Source organism: Oratosquilla oratoria, chromosome 7 (assembly GCF_046742065.1).
Source record: "Oratosquilla oratoria isolate Oo_2021 chromosome 7, ASM4674206v1, whole genome shotgun sequence".
Taxonomy (NCBI): domain Eukaryota; kingdom Metazoa; phylum Arthropoda; class Malacostraca; order Stomatopoda; family Squillidae; genus Oratosquilla; species Oratosquilla oratoria.
Genome location: NC_134783.1, coordinates 82,549,615 through 82,575,409, shown reverse-complemented (window position 1 = coordinate 82,575,409; position 25,795 = coordinate 82,549,615). Strand labels below are relative to the sequence as shown.

Sequence of the window (25,795 nt, the reverse complement as noted above, 5' to 3'; positions counted from 1 at the left end):
ATGTGTGTAGTAGAGCCTGTGTTATAATTAGAAATGGAGAGAGTGAGTGGTTTGAGGTAAAGATGGGACTTCAACAGGGATGTGTTATGTCACCTTGGCTGTTCAATTTATATATGGATGGGGTGGTGCAAGAAGTAAACATAAGGGTAATGGGTCAGGGATTGGAGATGGTTAAAGAAAATGGAGAGTAGTGGAGTCTGTGTTAGAATTAGAAATGGAGAGAGTGAGTGGTTTGAGGTAAAGATGGGACTTCGACAGGTATGTGTTATGTCACCTTAGCTGTTCAATTTATAAATGGATGGAGTGGTGCAAGAAGTAAACACAAGGGTAATGGGTCAGGGATTGGAGATGGTTACAGAAAATAGAGAAAAATGGGAGATAAATAAGTTGTTGTTTGCTGATGACACTGCACTTGTAGCAGGATCAGAAGAGGAATTACAGTAAGTCCTCGTTATACGGTACATATGCGTTCCTGAAAACCTTACCACAAATTGAAATTACTGTATACCGAACCCATTATAACATTTAATAATAGGATATGGCAGATGTACCTTCTCCCTGCTCTTTCCTCTTCAAAATATCTAGCGGATACCATATCTGTGAATTTTTCTTACCATAAATAGAATCGAGGGAAGTAATTACCAAATACCATAACTGTGAATTTACCGGATGGAGAATTTCCGTATAAGGAGGACTCACTGTAATGGATTTAAACTGGACAAATTTAGGTTTAAGAAGGAAATAGGCAAGAATTGGTTTACTAATAGGGTGGTCAACAAATGAGATAGATTTAGTAACCATGTAGTGAGTGCTAAAACTATCAGTTGTCATAAGAAACGGTTAGACAGCTTTATGGATGGGGATGACAGGTGGTACTGGACATGGAACTACCTTGTGCAGGCCTCATGGTCTTATGTTCTTATGTCCCTTCATGCAGAAAAAGAGAAGACAGGGAGAAATCCCTTTGGGCTGCTTCAAAATATCATTCACACATACTCCCTCACCCACTCCCTTCCATACATCACAGCATCATCCATAAACAACCATTCTCCACTTACCCCTATCTTCTGTCTTCTTCTCCCTTCCTCAACAGACATCCCCCTTTCCCACCGCCCCTTTCACCACATCCATCCATCTCATCCTTAATCACCCCCTCATGTTCACTCTCTCCACCTCTGCCTTCCACACCTCTTTTTCCAATCTTTCTTTACTCATTCTTTCCATGTGTCCAAACCATTCCAATACTTTTTCATTAGCCCTATCTCCCAGCTCCCTTTCTATCCTTCCTCTCTTCTTCACCATATTTTTCACGCTATCCAGCCTAGTAACCCCTACCATACTTCTCAGGCATTTCAACTCTTTCTTATTCTATCATGTTCCATGTCTCTGCTCCATACAGTGCTATTGCCACAATCTGTCCATACAATATCCTAGTAGCATCCATTCCCAAATGTCTATTTCTCATTACACTTTTTAATCCCCCATGGCATTTACTTGTTTTTCTCAACCTACATTCTAACTCCACCTCCACTCCTCCCATTCCTGCCACATTTGCACCCAAGTATCTAAAACTATCCACTTCCTCCTGTCTCTCTCCCTTAATACTCACTTCCAATTTGTTCCCATCCTCTCCCCTTGTAAATCTCATCACCTTTTACCTACATTTATCTTCAACTTCCATGTTTCACACACCTTCCCAAACTCTGTCACTGATACAAGAAAAAGATGGCTGGGCAGATTGCACCTTTTTGGACTTGCAGAAGGCTTTTGATAAAGTACCACATAAAAAGCTAATACGAAAAATTGAAATAATAGGAGGAATACAAGGTAAGCTACTGGAATGGATGAAAAATTTCTCGAGTGGGAGGAAAATGAGAGTGGTACTTAGAGACAAGAATTCAAATTGGGAAGATATGATAAGTGGGATCCCACAAGGCTCTGTATTGGCCCTTTAATGTTTGCCATATATATAAATGATATGGATGAAGGAATGAAATGTTACATGAACTTCTTTGCTGATGATGCCAAACTACTTAAGAGAGTAAGCACAGAAGAAGACTGCAGATCGCTACAAGAAGAACTAGACAAAATATGGAAATGGAGTCAGAAATGTGAAGTGAACTATAACATTAAGAAATGCAGTATAATGGAATTTGGAAAAAGCAAAAATAGAATATGGGGTCAACATAAAATTGGTACCAAGTCAAAAAAGTCAACTCAGAAAGGGACCTTGGAGTAATTATCTCAAATGACTTGACACCTGATAAACTTGTCAACAGATTAGTTGGAGAGACTTTTAACTTAAGATCAATGAAAGTGGCCTTCGACTAAATGGATGAAGAAATGGTAAAGAAAATACTAATTACACTGATATGACCTAAACTGGGGTATGCTGCAACACTATGGGCACCTGGTAAAAAAAAAAATAATAATAAAGAAATTAGAAAGAATTCAAAGAGCAGCGACAAAAATGGCACCTACACTCTCAAATTTGACATACGAACAAAGACTGGATAAATTACATCTATCAACACTGGAACAGAGAAGAGAAAGAGGCAATTTGCTGACTATTTACAGAATTATGAAAGGGATGGAAGTTCTTGATAGAGATGACTTATTAAAATGGGACAGATGAGAAACAAGAGGACATGAGAAGAAGCTAAAGAAGGACAGTTACAGAAGAGATTTGAAAAAGAATAGTTTTCCAGACAGAGTGATTGATGTCTGGAACAAACTAAATGGGGAAACAGTGAGTGCCAAAACTATACAAGATTTTAAGAACAAACTGGATGTAGAGAGATACAAAAATGGGTCACTACAAGCATAGTTCTCATCTCATAAAATACAACTAGGTAAATACAACCCATTACCAATACTACTAAAGATTGATGATTTGGTTTAACATCTTAAACTCCCCCATCAGAGTGCTAGGATGGTACCCCTTAAAGATGAGTTTGTAGCATGGAATTTAATGAATCATGCCCTTGGTACAACTTGCTGGTGGCAGAGTTCAAACTGCCATCACCATTACCTCTACTGCCAGCAGCAACACTCTAACCTGCTCAGCCAGCATAAACCCAAGTCTTACATGTAATACTAAATAATAGTACACATAAGTTAATATATAAAATAGGATTTCAACTTCTCAATCAGCCCTGTGTTTATGAATAAAATAAAGAAGTAACTTACCAACAATGGCCATAATGACTGGAGCTTCCCGAGATGGCACCTGAGAGAGAAAGGGCAGGACCTCATCCAGCACCAGCCACTTGTCTAGATGCTCTAGCAGTTTTCCCAAACACACCAAACTATTCACTCGTACCTTTAAAACATTGAACAGGGTATTTATGGAATGACAAATAAATCAATCAATCAATCAATCAAATCAAATAAATAATAATACTAAGTTAAATCATTACAGTACCAAGAGAAATGCCTACTAATACACAGGTTGTTGTGAATGAAAATAATTTGGATAAAACTTACTGAGAGATAGCCTGTGTGAAGACATAGCTTTTTGATTCTTGGTAAAAGTGAGTTCTTCATAGCTGGAAATTCAACATGGGAGGCACACATGGGAATGATGCTGAGGCAAAGTTCTTGTATTTGCTGGATGTCACATTCCAAGGCACGATAGATAAGTGGCATGACATCATTCTTCACATTCTCAGGTGGAGTTTTAGTTAAAAGCAGCTCCATGTTCTGCATTAGCTGAAGCATTACCTTTAAAGAAATCAATTTTTTTCACTCAGTATATACTGTCCCAACAATCAAGGGATCTTTTCCCTCTTATATCTGGAGTGGCTGAGTCAAAACATACATCAAACCCAACATCCATCCAAAACATACTCATAAACTATACCCCCACACTAATCCAAAACCTTATTCATAGTACCATATATAAAAGGTTTTTTCACCCTTACAAAGGAGGTAGTCAAGAAACAAAGGCATAAAAACCACTCCCACCCATTCCATCCCCTACATATTCCACTCCCATCCATCCCCATCCCTTCCTCTTATCTTGGCACCTTCGGATGACAGGTCATCCCTGCATCTCGCCCACTGCCCTGGGTCAGAAGCAGTGTCACAAGACACAGCACATCCACAGCAAGGCTGCTTCATTAAATTGGCGACCCCCTTCTCCATCTCCTCATGCAGAAAAGGAGAAGACAGGGAGAAATCCCTTCGGGCTGTGTCAAATTATTTCTCACACATACCACCTAACCCCCCATCCCCCACCCATTCCACTCATGCACATCATCATCCATATGCAACTATTCCCCATTCACCCCTATCTTCTGTCTTCTCCCATCTTTCCTCAACAGGCATTCCTCTCTTTCCCAAAGCCCATTTTACCCCATCCATCCATCTCATCCTAGGTTGCCCTATCATGTTCACTCCTTCCACATCTGCCTTCCACACTTCTTTTACTAGTCTTTCTTCACTCATTCTTTCCATGTGTCCAAACCACCCCAATACTCTTTCATCAACCCTATCTCCCAACTCCCTTTCCACCCCTGTTCTCCTCCTCACCTCCTCATTTTTCACTCTATCCAGCCTAGTAACACCCATCATACTTCCCAGACACCTCATCTCAAACACATTCAAACTCCTCTCTTCCTAACTTATGTTCCATGTTTCTGCCCCATACAGTGCTGTTGGCACAATCGCTGCTTCATATAATCTCTAAGCATCCATTTCCAAATGTCTATTTCTCATTACACTTTTTAATCCACCAAGGCATTTAATTGCTTTTCTCAATCTACATTCTACCTAAGATAAGAGGTGCTAAGATAAGAGGGAGGGTGGAGGAGTGTGGAGTGTATTCAGGGATGGAATGGGTGGGAATGATTTTATGCCTTTTCCTTTTTGGCTACCTCCCTTGTAAGGGGGAAAAAGCCTTGGTATATGTATGTATGTACATTCTACCTCCACCTACACTTCTTTTTCTGCCACATTCACACCCAAGTATCTAAAAATATCCACTTCCTCCAGGCTCTCTCCCTTAATACTTCCAGTCTGCTGCCACTTTCTCCCCTTGTACATCTCATCACCTTACTTTTACCCACATTTATCTTCAACTTACTTCTTTCACATACCTTCTCAAACTCTGTCATTAACTTACTCTATCCCTCCTCTGATCCTGCTACAAGTGCAGTGTCATCCGCAAATAACAGCTGGCTTATCTCCCACTTTTCTTTATTTTCTTTAATCATCTCCAATCCCTGACCCACTACCCTTGCATTTACCTCTTGCACCACCCCATCCATTTATAAATTGAACAGCCAGGGTGACTTAACACATCCCTGATGAAGTGGTGTTCCATAAGGGTCAGTGCTGGCTCCAATCATGTTTGCCATATACATAAACGACATGGATGAGAGAGTTGAATGTTATATGAAATTCTTCACAGATAATGCAAAATTATTAAAGAAAGTAAGAACAGAAGAGGACTGTGATTCATTACAATCAGACCTGGACAAAATCTGGAAATGGACTCAAAAGTGGGAAGTGAACTTCAATATCAAGAAGTGTAGCATATTAGAGTTTGGAAAAAGCAAAAACAGAATTTCAAAAAATTACAAAATTGGTACAGAAATAAAAAAAGTGCACTCGGAAAGGGACCTTGGAGAATTAATCAGCAAAGACATGACACCGGATAAACATATAAACAAAATAGTCGGTGAAACATATAACCTATTAAGGTCAATAAAAGTGGCATTTGACTACCTGGATGCATACTCTTACCCCATTTCACATCTGCTCTCCTTTTTGCTTCCTTTATCTTATGCTTAACTTCCCTTCTCTTTACTTTGTACCTCTCATACAATTCCCTCGTCCTAATTTGTAGCCAATCTATGATAGCCTGTTTCTTCTCTTCTACAATCTTCTTTACTTCCTCATCCCACCACTCACTACCCTTCCTTCTATTTCCTCCCGCCCTCCTTGTTCCACACACCATCTTTGCACACCTTATGACTCCCTCCTTGAACCATCCCCATTCCTCCTCCACTCCTAGTTCCACTCTATCCTTCACTCCCTCCCACTCCTCTCTCAGCTTCTTGTACTCCTTCTCCTTTTCTTTTTCATTTAAGCAATTCACTCTAAGTACCTCCCTACCTTCTGCCCTTTTCCTCTTTCTCCACCTATTCTCCACTCTCAATTTACCTACCACCGGAAAATGATCTGATATTCCTCCACTCTCTCCCCTTGGAACATGTACATCCTTAACTCTTCCTACCATACTCCTGGTCACCACTATATAGTCCATCAACATTCTATCTGCCACTCTTCCATCCATCACCCTCTCCCATGTGTACTTATGCTTGACTTTCTTCTTAAACACTGTATTTGCTATCTTCAACTCTTTCAAGACACATCTCCACCATCAATTCTCCACTACAAATTTTACCGGGAACTCCATACTTCCCAATCACTCCATCTATTGGTTCATTTCCTACCCTAGCATTAAGGTCTCCCAATACTACTACATTAACATTTCTCCCTAATCCCTCTATGCACTCATTTAAATCTATCCAAAAAGCCTCCCTTTCCTCTATGCTCTTCTCACTACCAGGTCCATACACACTTACAAAAACCCACGTCTCCCTTCCCAGCTTCACCTTCATCCACAATAACCTTGAAGAAACCTCCTTCCACTCCACTACATGCTTACCTATCTCTTCACTTACTAGTATAGCCACCCCTTCTCTACCTTGTCCCCTCTTCACTCCTGAGAACCTCCCAGCTACACTCCCAAACTCACACTTGCCCTTCCCTTTCATTTTAGTTTCACTCAAAGCCAGTACATCCATCTTTCTTCTCACAAACATACTACCTATCTCTTCCCTTTTACTCTCATCTGTACCACATCCACGCACATTAAAAGACCCAAACCTTAGGGTTCTGATTGGAAAACTTCTAGACCATCTTATGCCTTTACTTTTTTAGGTATGTCCACTTTGGGGCTACAGGTACCAGGACTCCTAATTCCATCCCCTGTCCCGTTTTTTGTCTCCTCTTACGACTGAAGTGGGAAGACTTGGTGGTATCATTCTTTTCCCCCACCACAGGGTAGGTGAAAAAAGGAAATGAATATTCAGGGAAATGGTACAGGACAGTAACAAGGGGTTGGGGGACAGCATAACAGAGGGACAGTTGTAGTATAAAAGTGTCATCATTTCTCTATGAACAGTTTTCTTCTATCACACAGACAAAATGATGTGTGGCTCTGGTCCATAGGGGCACCCCATATAGACCCTAAAGTATCAATTGCATGCTACTTTGCCACAATAACATGCAGCTAATACCCCAGATGGGGAAAGGACTTTGTAGCATGGCATTTAATGAACCATGCCCTTGGTTCAACTTTGCCAGTGGTAGGGTTTGAACAGCCATCCCCTCGACCTTTGCCACAAATAGGATGGTTTGGACACATAGAAAGAATGAGTGAAGAAAGACTGGTAAAAGAGGTATGGAAGGCAGATGTGGTGGGAGTGAACATGAGGGGACGTCCTAGGATGAGATGGATGGATGGGGTGAAGGGGGCTTTGGGGAAGAGGGGAATGTCTGTTGAGGAAGGACGGGAGAGGACAGAAGACAGGGGTGAATGGAGAAGGGTTGTATATGGATGATGTTGTGATGCATGAGGTGGAAGGGGTGGGGGGATGGGGGGGTGAGGTAGTATGTGTGAGCAAAATTTGACGCAGCCCAAAGGGATTTCTCCCCGTCTTCTTCTTTTATGCATGGGGGGATGGAGAGGGGGGTCGCCAATTCAATGAAGTGGCCTTGCTGTGGATGTGCTGTGTCTTGCGACACTGCCTCTGACCCAGGGCAGTGGACAAGGTGCAAGGATGACCCGTCATCCAGGAGATGCTAAGATGGGCGGGAGGGTGGAGGGGAGTGGAGTGTATCTAGGGATGGAATGGGTGGGAATGATTTTATGCCTTTTTCTTTTTGGCTACCTCCCTTGTAAGGGGGAAAAAGCCTTGGTATATGTATGTATGTAACAACACCCTAACCCACTTGGCAGTTGGGATACAAGAAAAACAAGGGGACACAAAAAGAAGCTTAAAAGGACAGTTATAGAAGAGATCTAAAAGAGAGAGAGAGAGAGAGAGAGAGAGAGAGAGAGAGAGAGAGAGAGAGAGAGAGAGAGAGAGAGAGAGAGAGAGAGAGAGAGAGAGAGAGAGAGAGAGAGAGAGAGAGAGAGAGAGAGAGAGAGAGAGAGAGAGAGAGAGAGAGAGAGAGAGAGAGAGAGAGAGAGAGAGAGAGAGAGAGAGAGAGAGACAGAGAGAGAGAGAGACAGAGAGAGAGAGACAGAGAGAGAGAGACAGAGACAGAGAGACAGACAGAGACAGAGAGAGAGAGAGAGAGAGAGAGAGAGAGAGAGAGAGAGAGAGAGACTTTCCACACAGAGTCGTGGATGTCTGGAACAAATTGGATGAAACAATAGTGTGTGCAAACACCATACATGAATTTAAGAACAAACTAGATGTTGCGAGATACAAAGATGGGACACCATGAGCATTGCTCCCCTTCCCGTAGAATACAACTAGGTATACACACACACATGCAATGTCAACTCAAAAAATTACAGAGCAGACATGAAGAACATCTCTTTGGGCAGCCTTTTCTAATTGATTTACAACTACTTTCCATTAAACATTTAGGTAATATTGGTATTTGCTCCTTAACATAAAATAATTTGGATTTCTTTCAGGTAATGTCATCACATTGAATCCTCATTACCTTTTCTGAACATCTATGTTATATTTATCATTCACAGAAATATGGATTAATTATTATTGATATCACTTACTTGAATGGGTTCCGTAAGTTTCATAATAGGAGTGAGAGCTGGAAGAATATGAGTCACAAATTCTTCTTTGGAGGCTTTTTCTGCCACAAGTAGCAATACTGGTAGTACAAAGGGCACCATGGTTGCATTCACAAATTCTTTCACCAAACAAGGAACAATTCTTCAAGAGAAACAAAATTACATCCAAATTAGGGCAGTAAACACTTCCTTGCTGATACATAATCAAATACATGAAATCATAGCATGGTCAAATTTTATCTAATAGATAATACTAGTTTCTTAACAGGGTAAGCAATCAATCAATCAATCCGTTGCTCTTGGTCTCTCTTCCAGAAGGCCTGCAGCCTTCAGGTAACCAGCAACAGTCTCCAAATGGAACCATGTCATTTAGGGTAAGTATACTGTGTTGTGTAGGGATTGTAGGGACTGTTAGTGTTAACCCCTTCGTTACCGACCCGTCAACCTTCCATAAACAAACGTTTCAAACCGTCCCACAAATGGCTGGAGCCTTATGTTTGTAAACACAGACACTTGCCACCACGTGGGTAGAAATAACCCAGAAACCGAGGCCTTGAGAGCCCTCAATACACACAGCTTATAACTGTGACAAGTGCATGTCACAAGGAGCACGCTTGGTTCCTGGCAGGTGCACTCAGCCGTGACACGCAGGTGTCACAAAACACACATCCGGTACTCAAGGGGTTAATATCACAGGTTAACTATAGTGTTAGCAAACCAGGTCATCTGCTATCACCCACATTATGCCCAACAGGAAAAATGTAGCAATTTGAAGAATTAAGTTCTGGTTAATACCAGATGCTTTAATGAAGATTTAAGGAATCTCTAGGCAACATCTGCTGCCTTGAGTTTCATGGACTGGAAATCCACTGCCTCACAGTGGGTGGGAATGGTGTAATAAAATATTGTGATACTATCTATATGTCACCAGTTTACAGCAGAATAGGGAGGGAAGCTGTTATTTGTTGTCTGTGAATAAAATACAGTTGAAGCTGACACAGATATTGGGCCTAGTCAAAAAATAAAGTATTCCAGATACAATGGCTTTTGAAGATGGACAGTAAGATGATCCTCCTGTATATCTTATAGGACCACCACTTTCAAGTACCCATCCTTAGTCCCAGGATTGATAAATTTCATTAAAGTACCTAGTTAACCTTTTACAAGAGAGACCTGGGACAATGGAGGAACTGTTTGCCCAAGAGAATAAACTTGGTTCCTTTGAAGGTTTTGTTCTCGGCAATATCCCTTTTATCAGCAAGGGTGAACTTCCTTGTAATATTCCACCCTCATGAAGAAAATATTACCTCCAACTGGGATTAACACTATCATTGATTTTAATTGCTAAAATGATAAAATTTCTTATGAATACTAAAGAAATTAAATTATTTCAATCAAGACATTAAAGTGACAAACCTTAGCAAGACAACTCTATGTGGAAGCTGAGGAATGATCTGTGGCAAGCCTTTATAAAACTGAGACTTTTGAAGATTGTCCCACTGGAACATTTGATCAAGATAACTCAAGGTTTTCACTCCAACATCATCAAAATACGAGATCTGCAAAAACATAAAATACAAATAACATACATAGATATACATATACCAAGGGTCAAAGCCAAAAGGCATAAATCCACTCCAACCGATTTCATCCCCACACACTCTTCTCCCATTCATCCCTCCCTCCCACTTTTCTTGGCTCCTCCTGAATGATGGGTCATCCCTGCAGCAAGACATAGTATATCCATAGCAAGGCTGCTTCATTTAATCGGCGATCCCCCCTCCGTCCCCTCATGCAGAAAAAGAGAAGACAGGGAGAAATCCCTTCAGGCTGTGTCAGAACATCATTCACATGCACTCTCTAACCCCTCCCCATCCCCCACCCACTCCCTTCTATGCATCACAGCATCAACCATACACAACCATTCTCCACTCATATCTTCTGTCTTTACTTTTCCTTCCTCAACAGCTATCCCCCTTTCCCAATGCCCCCTTTACCCTATCCATCATCTCATCCTTGGTCACCCTTCATGTTCACTCCATTCACATGTCTTCCACATGGACTCGAAAATTGTCGAAGTTTTCGCAATTTTCTTGTCAAGATACATGCATCTTGGTTATAACTTGGTTGTAACTTTTGCTAGGCCAATGCACTGTCGCCGTCGGCAGGCTAGCTACTAAACGTGTCAAAATAGTACGTCACTGTCCGAGGCATTTTTTTGCACTGAAGCCACACAATAGGCGCACCTCACGATAAGGCACACCACCCAATTTTGGCCAATTTTAAGGATTTTGCCCACGCCTTATGGTCCGAAAAATACGGTACTCTCATTTTCCTCCCAGTCAGGAAGTCTTTCATCCATTCCAATAACTTTCCCCTGATGCCACCTATTGTTTCCTTATTAGTTTCTTGTGTGGTACCTTATCAAATGCCTTTTGTAGGTCCAGAAAGGCACAGTCTGCCCAACCATCTCTCTCTTGTATTATATCTATTAATCTCGAATAGAAGCAGATCAAGTTTGTTGTACATGACCTTCCTTGTCTTAATCCAAATTTATTTGGATTCAGTAGTTTTTTCTTCCAAATGTTTAACCCATCTATTTTTGATTACCTTTTCGCAAATTTTTGCTACTGAGCTTGTCAGGAAGACCGGTCTGTAATTTGATGGATCTTCCCTGTTTCCTCCCTTATAAATTGGTACAATGTTTGCATTCTTCCAGTCCTGTGGCACCTTTCTTTCTTGAAGTGGGAATTCAATTTTATTGTACACTTTATCTGTTAATTCCTCCATGCATTCTTTCAGTATCTAATTTGCAATTCCATCTAGACCATGTGATTTTCTGACATCAAGGGTTTTGATTTGGTCGATGATTTCCTTCTGTGTTATAATTATTTCTTTCATTGAGGGGGATATCTCTCTATTTCCTCACAGTTAGGCGAGTTTTCTATTGTGAATACTGATTTGAAGTGGTTGTTCATAATTTCAGCCATTTCCAGTTCTTCTGTATATTCGTGTGGTACGTACTGTGGCCTCGCATCATGGGTGGCAATGTGGAGGGTCAACACTGGCTTTTAAAAATTTTTGGTTGACGTTTTTTTTTTTTTTTTTTTTTTTTTTTTTTTGTACCTCCAAGGTGTTCACTACATTTTCAAATGTCATAAGAGCAAATTGTCATGCATCGGGGTGTCGCAATGTGAGGTATCCTTGTAATGGGGTGGAGGGAGTACACAGACAAATAACATATACAAGGATCGATCGAGCATGGTGATTGAAAGAATCTTTTATAATAGGCTATAGGAATTAGTAAGCGATTGTGTATGAAAGGGATTGTGGCCAAGAGTGTTCTCTCCCAACAATAAAGAAAAATTATGTGATTAGGTTAGGATATGAGTTAGGTTAGATTAGGTGTAAAGTGATATTCAAGAAGGTGGCCCAACAGTTACAGGCATAAGACCCACATGTTCATTTCACACCAATAAAGCATTGAATTTATACCCCCTTTGTTTTTTATCCACTACCTTTCTATATCTCATATATTGTTCATAAATAATAATCCAGGATAAGGTTTGATTAATTTTTTTTTTTTAGCAATTCAAATTAAAATAAGAGTGGATAGGAATCTTAAAGGAAAAGATACAAACATTCTTGTATGGCATGGAAGCGTTATATTTCTACCACCAAGTCTTTGTCACATTCTTGTATGGTGGGGAAGCATTATATATCTGAATCCCATGACATATATACTATGTTCATTTTGCAATGAATTGTGTTTCTTTTATTTTGAATTGGTAAATGTACATTGTAATAACAAAATGATCTCTTAAATCAGTAAATCAACTTGTTGTAAACTTGAAATTTCCTTTAATTCACCTATCCTGAATTTCATGTATATAAAGTAACACTTAAACAGCCTAAAAAGAGGGGAATGGATTGAAATCATATGTTCACTCATGAACCTCACATAGTCATACACATATATATATATATATATATATATATATATATATATATATATATATATATATATATATATATATATATACAGTGGTTGGGATGGTGGCAGCGATTACTAATCAAAATAATCCTATTTAACGTAGGATTTCCCAATCACGTTGTATTTGGCTTTGTCATCATCATATGTGGTGCTCTTGATTGAACACAATTTTATGAAGGCATACTATACATCTTGCCCATCCATTCATTGATGTAATCATAGTAGTCATTCAGGCACTACACATTTTGGATGTCAGAGGTGGCACTACAAAAGCATTTACTTGCTTCTCAACCTACATTCTACCTCCACATCCACTCCTCCCTTTCCCCCCACATTTGCACCCAAGTGTCTAAAGCTATTCACTTCCTCCAGCGTCTCTCCCTTAATATTCACTTCCAATTTGCTGCCATCCTCTCCCTTGAACATCTCATCACCTTACTTTTACCCACATCTACCTTCAACTTCCTTCTTTCACACACCCTCCCAAACTCCATCACTATCTTCCTTAATCCCTCTGATCCTACTACAAGTGCAAATATACAAATAAAAAAAGTATAAAGTTCTAAAGAAAGAATTATGTATCCTTACTAAACTTGCAATCTTCCCATATAATAACAATAATCACTGCCATAAAAGGTATATCTATTAAAATTTGTATATTAGTTCTTCACTTGTGCAAAACTTTTTGATTGCTTTTAATGGACTTCCCCCTATTTCAGAGCACACTTACCAGAGACACACATTGAATAATCTCACTAGTTACCCCACCCTAGCTGCCTCTCTCTTTAAATGCTATTTCTCCTATCTTCTCATTTGCTATAGGCTCATCATTTTCTTCCATCACAGTCATTTTCCTACCATTTCCCATCAACAGTAAACACAAATGCAACTTTAGGTGTCTTCCAAAGCTAGACAAGCAGGAAAATTTTCAAGTTTAGAGGTTTACACCCTTTTACATATATCAAAATATGGCTTATCAACATTTTCAATACGAATCAAATTCTCGCAAGCAGCATCAGATGCCTGAGATACGATGATTGATGCATCACAATACTCGCGTTATAAAATATAGTCACTGTTGTATTACTCATTCTCTTTCACTGAATAATAATAAACATAGAAACCGTGATCAAGTCAGTTCACAGAATTCGGGGGTCACTCAGCTACAACTACCAAATTAATATAATCAAGATGCCAACATTGACATCCTCATATACCCACTTGTGCCTCATGACACCTATGTAACCTTCATCATATGGAAGAGGTTAAGCTTTTCTAAAATCTATGGATAGAGTAACAAGAGAGAAAAACATATCTGGGATCTTACTTTCGAAAACTGCAGTGCATCAGGTCGGAGCTGTGGTGTAGAGTGTAGAAGAAGACGGGCTTTTTCTTGCAACTCATTTGGGATGTTTTCCATCACAATGGAATGGTTATTCTTCAGCTATCAAAATTAGGAAATTATTATTATTAATTTCAAAAAAGGAATTATGAAGTATCATTACTACAATACCCATCAAAAATACATACATACACATACCAAAGGCTTTTTCCCCCTTACAAGGGAGGTAGCCAAAAAACAAAGGCATAAAATCCACTCCCACCCATTCCATCCTCACATACTCCACTCCAATCCACCCCACTCCCTCCCTCCCTCTTATCCTGGCTCTCCTGGATAATGGGTAGTCCCTGCAACTTGCCCACTGCCCTGGGTCAGAAGAAGTGTTGCAAGACACAGCACTCTGGAGCAAAGAAGAGAGAAAGGTGACCTATTGACCATCTACAGAATCATGAAAGACACAGAAATACTCGATAGAGAGGACTTGTTAAACTGGGACAAGAAAAGCACAAGAGGACATGGAAAGAAAATAAAAAAACATAGCTACAGAAGATATCTGAAGAAAAACAGTTTTCCACATAGAGTGGTGGACACTTAGAACAAACTGAACAATGAAATAGTGTGCGCAAAAACCATTCATGAGTTTAAGAGCAAACTAGACACTGCGAGATACAAAGGCGGGACACCACGAGCGTGGCTCCCCTTCCTGCAAAATACAACTAGGTAAATACATCCACAGCAAGGCCACTTCATTAAATTTGTGACCCCTTCTCCATCCCCTCTTGCAGAAATGAAGAAGACAGGGATAAATCCCTTTGGGCTGCATCAATTTATTTTTCACATGTACTCCCTCACCCCAAAAAATATTTTCTATAATGCATACTTTTGTCTGCCATATAATCAACCAGTGGAGGTAAACCAGTCCTGATTGTTAGCTCTGCAATAGAAGAGCTGAGCCTTGCTGCACTGCCCTTGACCCAAGTGGCATAATAGTTAGGGATGACTTTTCATCCACAAGATGTTGAGATGAGAAGGGAATTAACTGGGTTTTGATTTTGAAGAAACTAAAGGAGGGAGTGGAGGGATTTATATATTTGAAGTCACATGTAGAGCATAATGAAGTAGGGGTGAAAGTGAAGTAAGTAAACATCTTGAGGGAATAACAAGTGTTGAGAAATAGATGTCTTGAGATGGATGCAAAGAGAGGAATGTACAATGGAGTGATTGTGCCCATAACACTGTATAAAGAAGAGACTGAATTTGCAGGCAGAGGGAAAAAAGCCTAATCATGTTGGAATTTAAGTACCTCAGAAGTATGGTGAGGGGTTACAAGGATGGACAGAGTGAGGAATATGGAGGTAAGGTGGAAAATTAAGGTAGGAAAAGACCTGGCATATAGGACTGAGCAAAGAATGTTTAAACAGTTTGGGCATACAGCAAGAATGAGAACTGTAAAGTGCATTAGTTGATGGAAGTGACTTAAAGGGAAGACCAAGAATGAGGTGGATGGATAGGGTAAAGAAGGCATTGATTATAAGAGGAATGTCTGTCAAACCAAGAAGTGTGAAAGATTGTAGTGACTGGAGAGTGGTTTGAGTGCGGGGATCACTGCATAATGAAGAAGTGGGGATAAACCAGCTCAAGCTGTTGAGCCCCACTGTGGAGGGGCTGTGTCTCATTGCATTGCCACAGACTCAAGCAGGGTGGCTAGGAAATGGATGACCCTCTACATATGAGATGCTAAGATGGGAGGGACAACAAATGGGTTTTTGGAAGGGTGTGGGTTGGATGTTACAAAGGTACATACTTGGAACTGACCACACCCTTTAAAAGAGGGAAAAAAGTCTCTTGGTATTTTGGTATATGGATATATAGGAAATCAGTGTGTGTTGATTCAACAATCCCCCCCTTGTAGGGAGGAAAGGACCTTTGGTGTATATTATATATACATATCTACACACTGGTGGTTGTTGATAAGAACCAGGTTATGATCCGACTAAACAGTCATTAGCTGATATGGTTGTATTCTAATCTTAATTACATATGGGTAAAAATGTTAGACTTATGTTTCATACATCAGACTTCAAATGTATTTGCATCAGTTCTTCAATACATGCTCAAGTGTAACATGTATTATCATTGTATATTAATAGGCTATACATACATATACCAAAGGCTCTTTTTCCCCTTACACGGGAGGTAGCCAAAAAAGAAAAATGTATAGAAACCACTCCCACCCACTCCACCCCCTACACACTCCACTCCCCTCCACCCTCTTCCCTCTCTCTCATCTTGGCACCTCCTAGATGACAGGTAATCCCTGCATCCTGTCCTCTACCCTGGGTCAGAAGCATTGTTACAAGACAGCACATCCACAGCAATGCCGCTTCATTAATTCGGCGACCCCCCTCTCCATCCCCTCATGCAGAAAAGGAGAAGACGGGGAGAAATCCCTTTGGGCTGCGTCAATTTATTTCTCATACATACTCCCTCATCCCCCATCCCCCACCCCTTCATGCATCACAGCATCATCCATACACAACCCTTCTCCATTCACCCCTATCTTCTGTCCTCTCCCATCCTTCCTCAACAGACATTCCTCTCTTCTGTAATGCCCCTTTTACCCCATCTACCCATCTCATTCTAGGATGCTCCCTCATATTCACTCCTTCCACCTCTGCCTTCCACACCTCTTTATATCTAAAACTATCCACTTCCTTCAGTCTCTCTCCCTTAATGCTTGCTTCCAGCCTGCTGCCACTCTCTCCCCTTGTACATCTCATCACCTTACTTTTGCCCACACTTATCTTCAGTTTCCTTCTTTCACACACCTTCCCAAACTCTGTTACTAGCTTCCTCAATCCCTCCTCTGATCCTGCTACAAGCACAGTGTCGTCAGCAAACAGCAACTGGCTCACCTCCCTTTCTCCATTTTCTTTAATCATCTCCAATCCCTGACCCACTACCCTTGCATTCACCTCATACACCAACCCATCCATGTATAGATTGAACAGCCAGGGTGACATAACACATCCCTGACGAAGTCCCACCTTTACCTCAAACCATTCACTCTCTCCATTTCTAATCCTAACACAAGCTCTACTACTACCGTAAAAACTCCCAACTGCTCTTAACAGCTTTCCTCCTATCCCATATATCTGCAATACCTTCCACAGTGCCTTCCTGTCTACCCTGTCATAAACCTTTTCCAGATCCATAAAAGCCCAAAAAACATCCTTACATTTTCCTATGGCTTTCTCACATATCTGTCTTACCACAAAGATCTGATCTACACAACTCCTACCTGTCAAAAAACCACTGTTCCTCATCAATTACTCCCTCTCTTCCTCTCCTAATCCTCTCAATCAAGACCCTCCCATAAGCCTTCCCAACCACACTCAACAAGCTGATCCCTCTGAAACTACTACACTTACACTTGTCCCCCTTTTTCTTGTAAAGTGGAACTATACAGGCACGCCTCCAGTCCTCCGGCACTCTACCCTCTCTTAAACAAACATTAAAAACCTCACTGCCCAGTCCACCATCACTGTATCTCCCTTTTTCAGACACTCTGCATGACATCCATCCAACCCAGGTGCCTTACCTGCTCTCATCATCTTAACAGCTGCTTTCACTTCATCTTTCCCTATTTCTCCTCCATTTTCCTCACTCATCACTCTCATTTTCTTGGCACTTCCCACTGCAACTACCTTTCCCTCCCTATCCTCCTTCACATTTAGCAACTCCCTAAAATACTCAGCCCACCTCCCTCTCACTGCCTTCTCTTCCATTATCATCTCTCCATCTGCACCTTTTACCTTTTCTTCTCTACTTGATTCACCCCCTCTTCCTCTTAATTTCTTTCCAAGACATCTTTTTGTTACTTTCAAAATTTTCTGTCATGTTCTTACCCCATTTCACATCTGCTCCCCTCTTTGCCACCTTTATCTTATGCTTAACTTCCCTTCTCTTTCCATGTATCCAAACCATCCCAATACTCTTTCATCCACCCTATCTCCTAACTCCCTTTCCATCCCCATTGTCCTCCTCACCTCCTCATTTCTCACTGTATCCAGCCTAGTAACCCCTATCATACTTCTCAGAATATAAATACATAGAGAAAATGGATACAGTAATGTTTGAATATAAAAACAAACATACATATACCAAAGGCTTTTTCCCCGTTACACGGGAGGTAGCCAAAAGACAAAGGCATAAAAGCTGAACAAAAAGGGGTACAACCATCTCTTCTATGGTGTGTAAATATATGTTTGTGTACATATCTACATGAACATTATACACACCACAGCATCCCTCTTCCTATAACCTTGTCATTTTTCCTTACAATTTCTGAATAGTTTCTCAGTATGCAATTTTTTCCTATGCTACTCTAACAATATCAGTACTTTGGACTTTGTGCTACAGTTGTCTTCAGACCATTTAAGATTTTCCAATTACCTCCTATCCCTAAATTAAGGTGTGGCCTCTGTAGTGAACAACTGCTATAAGTAACTACATTCATCACAATTCCTGAGAACCAAAACACTAAAATTTTCAATTTGCTATTAATCAATGCACTACAGTCAGTCTGAAATTCCAAAATGCAAGCTTAAGTTACATGATAATATAATGAACTTCAGTCCTCAAAAACTAGAGAAAAAAAAAGTAAATACTCACCTCACATGAATTTCTTTTGAATGTACTAAAGTTCTGAGAATTATGGAATATTGGATGGCCATCATTGAAAATGGAGTAGATAACTACACCCAGAGAGAACATATCTGCACTTGGGTCTAGTGTATGAGTTAGTGCATATTCTGGGGAGAGGTAGTCCAGGTTGGGCTGACAATATGGATGCATACCAGAGTTGTATTCCTCAAAAGACCAATAAGGCTGTCAAGAAAAATAAAAACACATAAATATACATATATACATATACCAAGGGCTTTTCCCCCCTTACAAGGGAGGTAACCAAAGTCAAAGGCATAAATCCACTCCCACCCATTTCATCCCCACATACTCCACTCCCATTCACCACCCCTCCCTCCCTCTTTTCTTGGCTCCTCCTGGATGACAGGTCATCCCTACATCTCACCCACTGGCCTAGATCAGAAATAATGCAGCAAAACACATCACATCCACACCACGGCTGCTTCATTTAATCAATAATCCCCCTCTCTGTCCCCTCATGCAGAACAAGAGAAGATAGGGAGAATTCCCTTTGAGCTGTATCAGAATATCATTCACAATACTCCCTTAACCCCATCCCCCACCAACTCCCATGCATCACAGCATCATCCATACCCAACCAATCTCTATTCACCCCTATCTTCTGTCTTCTCCCTTCTTTCCTCAACAGACATCCCCCTTTCCCAATGTCCCTTTTACCCCATCCAACCATCTCAACTTTGGTGGTGCCACCATGTTCACTCTATTCATCTCTGCCTTTCATACTTCTTTTAATAATCTTTCTTCACTCATTCTTTTCATGTGTAGAAATCATCCCAATACTCTTTCATCAACCCTATCTCCCAACTCCTTTCCCAACCCTACTCTCCTCCCCACCTCCTTGTTTCTCACTCTGTCCAACATGGTAACCCCTACTTCTCAGGCATTTCATCTCAAGCACATTTAAACTCTTCCTCTCTTATGTTCCATGTTTCTGCCTAATATAGTGCTGTTGGCACGATCACTCCTTCATACAACCTCCTCTTAATATCCATTTCCAAATGTCTAAAAGACCAAACCTTAGGGTTCTGATTGCAAAGCTCCTCCCAGACCCTCTTATGCCTTTTTTTTTTTTTTTTTTTTTCAGGAATGTCCCCATTGGGGCTACAAAGAGTAGGTTGCCTAGTCCTAACCTCATCCCATTTTTGTCACCTTTTACAATTCAAGTGGGAACAGCCAATGGCAGTATTCTTTCTTCCCTACCACAGGGTTTGGTGAAAAAGGAAATGTATATTCAGAGAAGTGGTACAGGAAAGTATCAAGAGTGGGGGGACAGGATAATGGAGGGACAGTCGTAGTACAATAAAGTAGCATCATTTCTCTATGAACAGGGACTTCCTCTATCACAGACAAAATGATGTGTGGCTCTGGACCATAAGGTCACCCCATATGGACCCTAAAGTATCAGATGCATGCTAATGAGATGATTTTAACCTCATTATAACATGTAGATAATACCTCAGACAGGGGTATTAAGACATAAACCATAAGGCTAATACAAATACATAAACAAATTAATATAACCAGAAAAAGAATAAAAAATGCAATTATTCTGTCTCCTTACATCATTGTTTGAACTCTACCAACTATCAAACATGGCACATACATCCCTAAGATTTAAATGATAAGATTAGTATTTCATCAGCAATTACCAGCTCTTCTATCCTTAAATACAATATTTCATTGAAGAGGAAGCTACAGAGGTGGTAAAAGGAAGATTTAAGGATTGATTGATTGATTGATTTTATGAGTTTTTGGCTGACGGCCAGGCACTGGGACCAAAATGATCATTCAGCGCCACAATGAATTTATGAAAATTGAAATTAATGAGATGTTAATGGAATGAATTTAAAATAAAGATAAGTTGCATAGTAAGACTATGCATATGAATAAAAATCAAAATGAATTTAAAAATTTGAATGAATAAAATCAAAATGAATTTAGAAAATTTGAATGAATAAAAACCAAAATGAATTTAAAAATTTGAATGGATAAAAACCAAAATGAATTTACAAATTTGAAAAAATTAAATTCATATATATGATGATAGTGAATTAACGAATACATAAAATAAAGTAAGATCTAGATAATATTTACATAAAAGTTAGAGCTTATAAAACAAATTAATTTCTTTTAAAAATTTAACTAGTCCAGCTACATCTGCGTCATCCCCTAAAAGATTTGGCATGGGCTTGCCAGCAAGCCCATATTTACGTCGAGCTCTAGCATACAGCTGACAGTGCGGAAGATTTAAGGAGGGTATATACATACAGTATCGGACAAAAGTGATGGCCGGGCACCTGTCGAGAGGAAGCACAGTGGTCAGAATCAAATTTTATTCATGTTTAACAATCAATTGCTCTTCCTTTCCTAAAGAGTACCTTCTGAAGATGCTCAGGCAATGAACGGACTAAGTTTCAACACGTTTCCAAAGATATTCTATCCCAACTAGTTCTCACCTCTTTCTCTAATTTCTCATAAGTGGACACATCCTTTCCTTGCAAATCGGTTTCTACTAGGGCCCAAAGGTTCTCAATTGGGTTAAGATATGGGCTTTGTCCAGGCCAATCTTTAATATGTTCAACACAACAATCATCCAACCACTCCGTCACAATCTTAGCCGTGTGAGAGGTTGGACCATCTTGCTGAAAGATTTCAGCCTGGCATTTTTCCATAGCACAGTAATTCAAGATATGAAAACTTATTAACACTTTCACTCAACCACTTAGACACCAACACTAATTCACTCTTGCCAAATCCACTAAAAGCACCCCAAAACATAAGCCAGCCCAGGAACTTAACGGTACCCTGTGTGTAGTGTGGGTCGAGTGGGTCACTCTCCCAACTGTACACATTGCCGCTCCACCCATCCACAATAGTAAAGTTACTTTCGTCACTCCACAGCCCCTTCATCCAGTCATCCTGACCCCAATCTCAATATTTCTTGGTGAAATTGACCCACTTGGCCATGTTGGATTTCTTCACAGGGTGGCACCTCTTGTAATTCAGGTCCTTGATGCAGTGGCATACTGTCCTCACAGACACACCACCAAACAGATCTGAGTTTTCCTGCTTTATTTTCCTGGCTGTGGTTCTTGGAGTAGACTCCAAATTATGTTTCAAAATATTGTGGGCCCAACCCGAAGTCTTCTTAGGCCTACCAGACCTTGGTTTTGAAGATGGCAGGTTGTTCCCTCCCTCCTCATAAAATCTGGCAACCCACCAGCACACTGTTCTCTCACTGGCACCAATTTGCTGCACTATTTGCTTGGTTTGCAGGCCAGATTCCTTTAAAGCAATTATCTGAGCAACTGCTTCATGTGAATATTCCCTCCTAGAGTTCATATCACCGTTGTAGGGATGCCTGGAGTGGTAAAAATGCAACGCATCGGAAAGAAAATTCAACGAGCACTCACCACAGCAATCCTCTTCCCACAGCAGCTAGATGCACACTAACCGCCATTTTGTGCTACCACGTGACTCAGACTATCCTACACTACACACAGCCCAGCCATCACTTTTGTCCAAATTCAATACAATCTCCCATGGGTATGGTTATAAAACAGGCAAAATTCTTGTCCTCCCGCCTCACCCAGCCATCACTTTTGTATGGTACTGTATATACAGGCCTTTTCCCACTTATAAAATGGGAGGCAGCTGAGTCAAAGCATACACCCACCCTAACATCCATTCATTCATTCATTACCCCTCCCATCTCAGTATCTTGTGGGTAAAGGGTCATTCCTAGCCCCTACCACACAGTTTGGGTCAAAGGCAATGCAGTAAGACAGTGTCTCCACAGCCAGAGCTGTTTTACTCCCACCACTTCTTTACAGTGTACACCCACCCACCCTGCTCATCCATTCAAGAAACTATAGACCAGATAAGAAAAATCCCTGCAGATCACACCATTTACTTCTCCATTCATGACCACTCTCTGCTCACATCTATCTCTTGTCTTCCCCATTCCCTGCTTGACAGACATTCCCCTTGCATTCAACACCCTTTTCACCCCATCTATCCACTTTATTCTCAGTCTTCCCCTTAAATTCACTCCATTGATCCCTGCTTTCCCCACTTTATTTTTGCTAGTCTTTCATCACCTATTCTTTCCTGTCCAAATCATCCCAGTACTCTTTGATCAACCCTATCTGCCAGCTCTCCACTCCACCCATTCTATGCCTCATCTCCTCATTTCTTATTCAATCCACACAATACTACTTAACCACCTCATCTCAAACACATTCAGGCTCTCCCATTATGCCTCCTCTCAATTCCAAGTTTGCTCCATACAGTGTTATGGGCATAATCACCCCTTTGTACATACATACATACATATACCAAGGCTTTTTCCCCCTTTCAAGGGAGGTAGCCAAAAAGGGAAAGGCATAAAATCATTCCCACCCATTCCATCCCTGAATACACTCCACACCCCTCCACCCTCCCTCTTATCTTAGCACCTCCTGGATGACGGGTCATCCCTGCACTTTGTCCACTGTCCTGGGTCAGAAGCAGTGTCGTACGACACAGCACATCCACAGCAAGGCCGCTTCATTAAATCGGTGAACCCCCCTCTCCGTCCCCCCATGCATAAAAGGAGAAGATGGGGAGAAATCCCTTCGGGCTGTGTCAAAATTTGCTCACACCTACTACCTCACCCCCCCATCCCCCCCGCCCATTCCACCTCATGCATCACATCATCATCCATATACAGGTACACCTCACCTTACGTCGTTAATTGGTTCCAGGAGACACGACGTAAGTCGAAAAACGACGTAAGTCGAATTTGCTTACAAGTAGGCTAGGTAAGCCTGGTGTAGCCTAGGCTAAACTGCCAATAGCCATTTTTCAGTACTTTATTTTACTTTTGATTGCATTTTTTATTACACAAGGTTAATAAAAATATATTTTAAGTTTCCAAACAGAACATTTATTTATCATTTTGTAATAAAGTATAAAAAAGTACCTGTACAATTTGCTGTACTTTATGAATGCATTGTCAATTACATACGGTGAAACAAAACAAAAAACAAATAAATAAAAACTAGTTTAAGCTTACAATCATTTTGTAATAAGTGAAAAATTGAATAAAGTATTTTTAATTTAACAATGCAGTACATACATTATGTCGATGTTTACGCGTTGCTATTTCGCGGTGCTGTACTCTATGAATGCATTGTCAATAACATACGGTAAAACAAAACAAAAAACAAAGAAATAAAAACTATTTCAAGCTTACATATAATCATATTGTAATAAGTGAAAAACTTTAATGTATTTTCAGTTTACCAAAACAGTAGATACAATATGTTGATGTTTACGTTGTAGACGTAGATGGCTGGGGATTGTCGACATCAACATCAGCTGATTCTCGTCGATCGACGCGTAAAAACTGGTCAAGAGTGCCTTGAACCATCTTCTTGTTCTTTTCTTCAAGGATTAGATTATAAGGAGCAAAAGCTTCATAACAAGCCCCCATTATCTTGGAAAAGCGTTGAGCATTTGGATCCATATCCTCAAACATAGCAAGACCTTTTTCGATGTGTGCAAATGCTTCCTCCATTTTCTTAATGGTGAAGTGGCGTGGCTCAGATTCATCATCCTCTTCTTCTTCTTTCTTTTGTTGCTCCTGAAGTTCCATCAAATCCTTGTTTGTCAGTAATCTGTGAAATCCTCTTCCTCCAAATTCATATCCAGCTCTTTGCTCATTGTAACCAAATCTTTGTTGACAACAACAATATCAAAGCCCTTAAACTCGTGCACAAATTGCGGGCATAGCTTTTTCCATACACCATTCATAGCAGTGCTCTGAACATCATTCCATGCTGCTGCTACATTCTGTAAAGCTTTGTAGATGTCATATCCCGTTCAAAAGTTGCGAAGTGTGATAGACTCATCCATTTCAATTGCAGCTATTGCTTGCCGTAGCGTACGCTTCATATAATAACGTTTGAAGATAGCAATTATCCCCTGATCCATTGGCTGGAGAATAGACGTAGTGTTTGGGGGGAGGTATATGACGGTAATGTTGGGGTGAAAATCTGCGATGTTTTGTGGGTGGCCAGGAGCATTATCTAAGATAAGTAAAACCTTAAAAGGAATCCCCTTCTCCTTACAATACTTCTCTGCTGCTGGGACAAAATTATTGAAAAACCAATATTCGAAAATAACAACAGTGACCCAAGCTTTTGAGTTAGCCATCCATATAACAGGGAGAGATGCTTTGGGTATATTCTTCAGGGCACGGGGGTTGTGTGCATGATAAACAAACAGAGGCTTTAATTTAAAATCTCCTGCACAGTTACCTCCCAACATTATGGTCACACGTTCTTTTGAGACCTTGTAACCTGGAATCGTTTTCTCTTCCTTGGAAACAAATGAACGATCTGGTAATTTCTTCCAATATAATCCTGTTTCGTCTACGTTGAAAATTTGCTCAGGAAGTAACCCGTTTTCTTCGATGATTTTCTTCAGTGTAGCAGGAAATTCCGCTGCTGCTTGTTTATCAGCTGATGCGATTTCACCTTGTCTTTTAAGGAAGTGATAATTTCTCCTGTTTTTATATCTCATAAACCATCCAGGACTTGCTTTGAAATCTACATCTTTCTCATCTGGATATTTTTCCTTTAGGTCCTCAAACAAAGACAACGCTTTTTCCTGAATGAGCTCTTGACTAAGATTCGCATTCTGACGATTCCTCCTATCAACCCAAATCGAAAGAAGATTTTCCATTTCTTCAAATATCTTACCTCTTTTCTTGTTGATGATCGTGTTCTTCATCAATGGGGCTTCAGATGTGACATGTGTTAAAATCTTGTCTTTATTATGCACAATCGTTGATACAGTTGTCCGACTTACTCCAAAACATCGTGCAATCGATACAACTTTTTCACCA

The 25,795-nt window shown here is 40.4% G+C and overlaps 1 protein-coding gene across 3 annotated transcripts in view; it reads right to left on the bottom strand.

Annotated features, from left to right (window-relative positions):
• The window catches only part of LOC143027236 (SCY1-like protein 2), an 84,307-nt gene that overhangs the window by 26,555 nt on the left and 31,957 nt on the right, over window positions 1-25,795 (bottom strand). For all 3 annotated transcript variants that reach the window (XM_076188466.1, XM_076188469.1, XM_076188467.1), the window contains 6 exons: window positions 18,850-19,065; window positions 14,161-14,277; window positions 10,256-10,398; window positions 8,822-8,981; window positions 3,487-3,723; window positions 3,190-3,322 (listed from right to left, as the gene is read on the bottom strand). In XM_076188466.1, coding sequence (XP_076044581.1) covers window positions 3,190-3,322; window positions 3,487-3,723; window positions 8,822-8,981; window positions 10,256-10,398; window positions 14,161-14,277; window positions 18,850-19,065 — 1,006 coding nt within the window. The remainder of the gene's footprint in view (window positions 1-3,189; window positions 3,323-3,486; window positions 3,724-8,821; window positions 8,982-10,255; window positions 10,399-14,160; window positions 14,278-18,849; window positions 19,066-25,795) is intronic.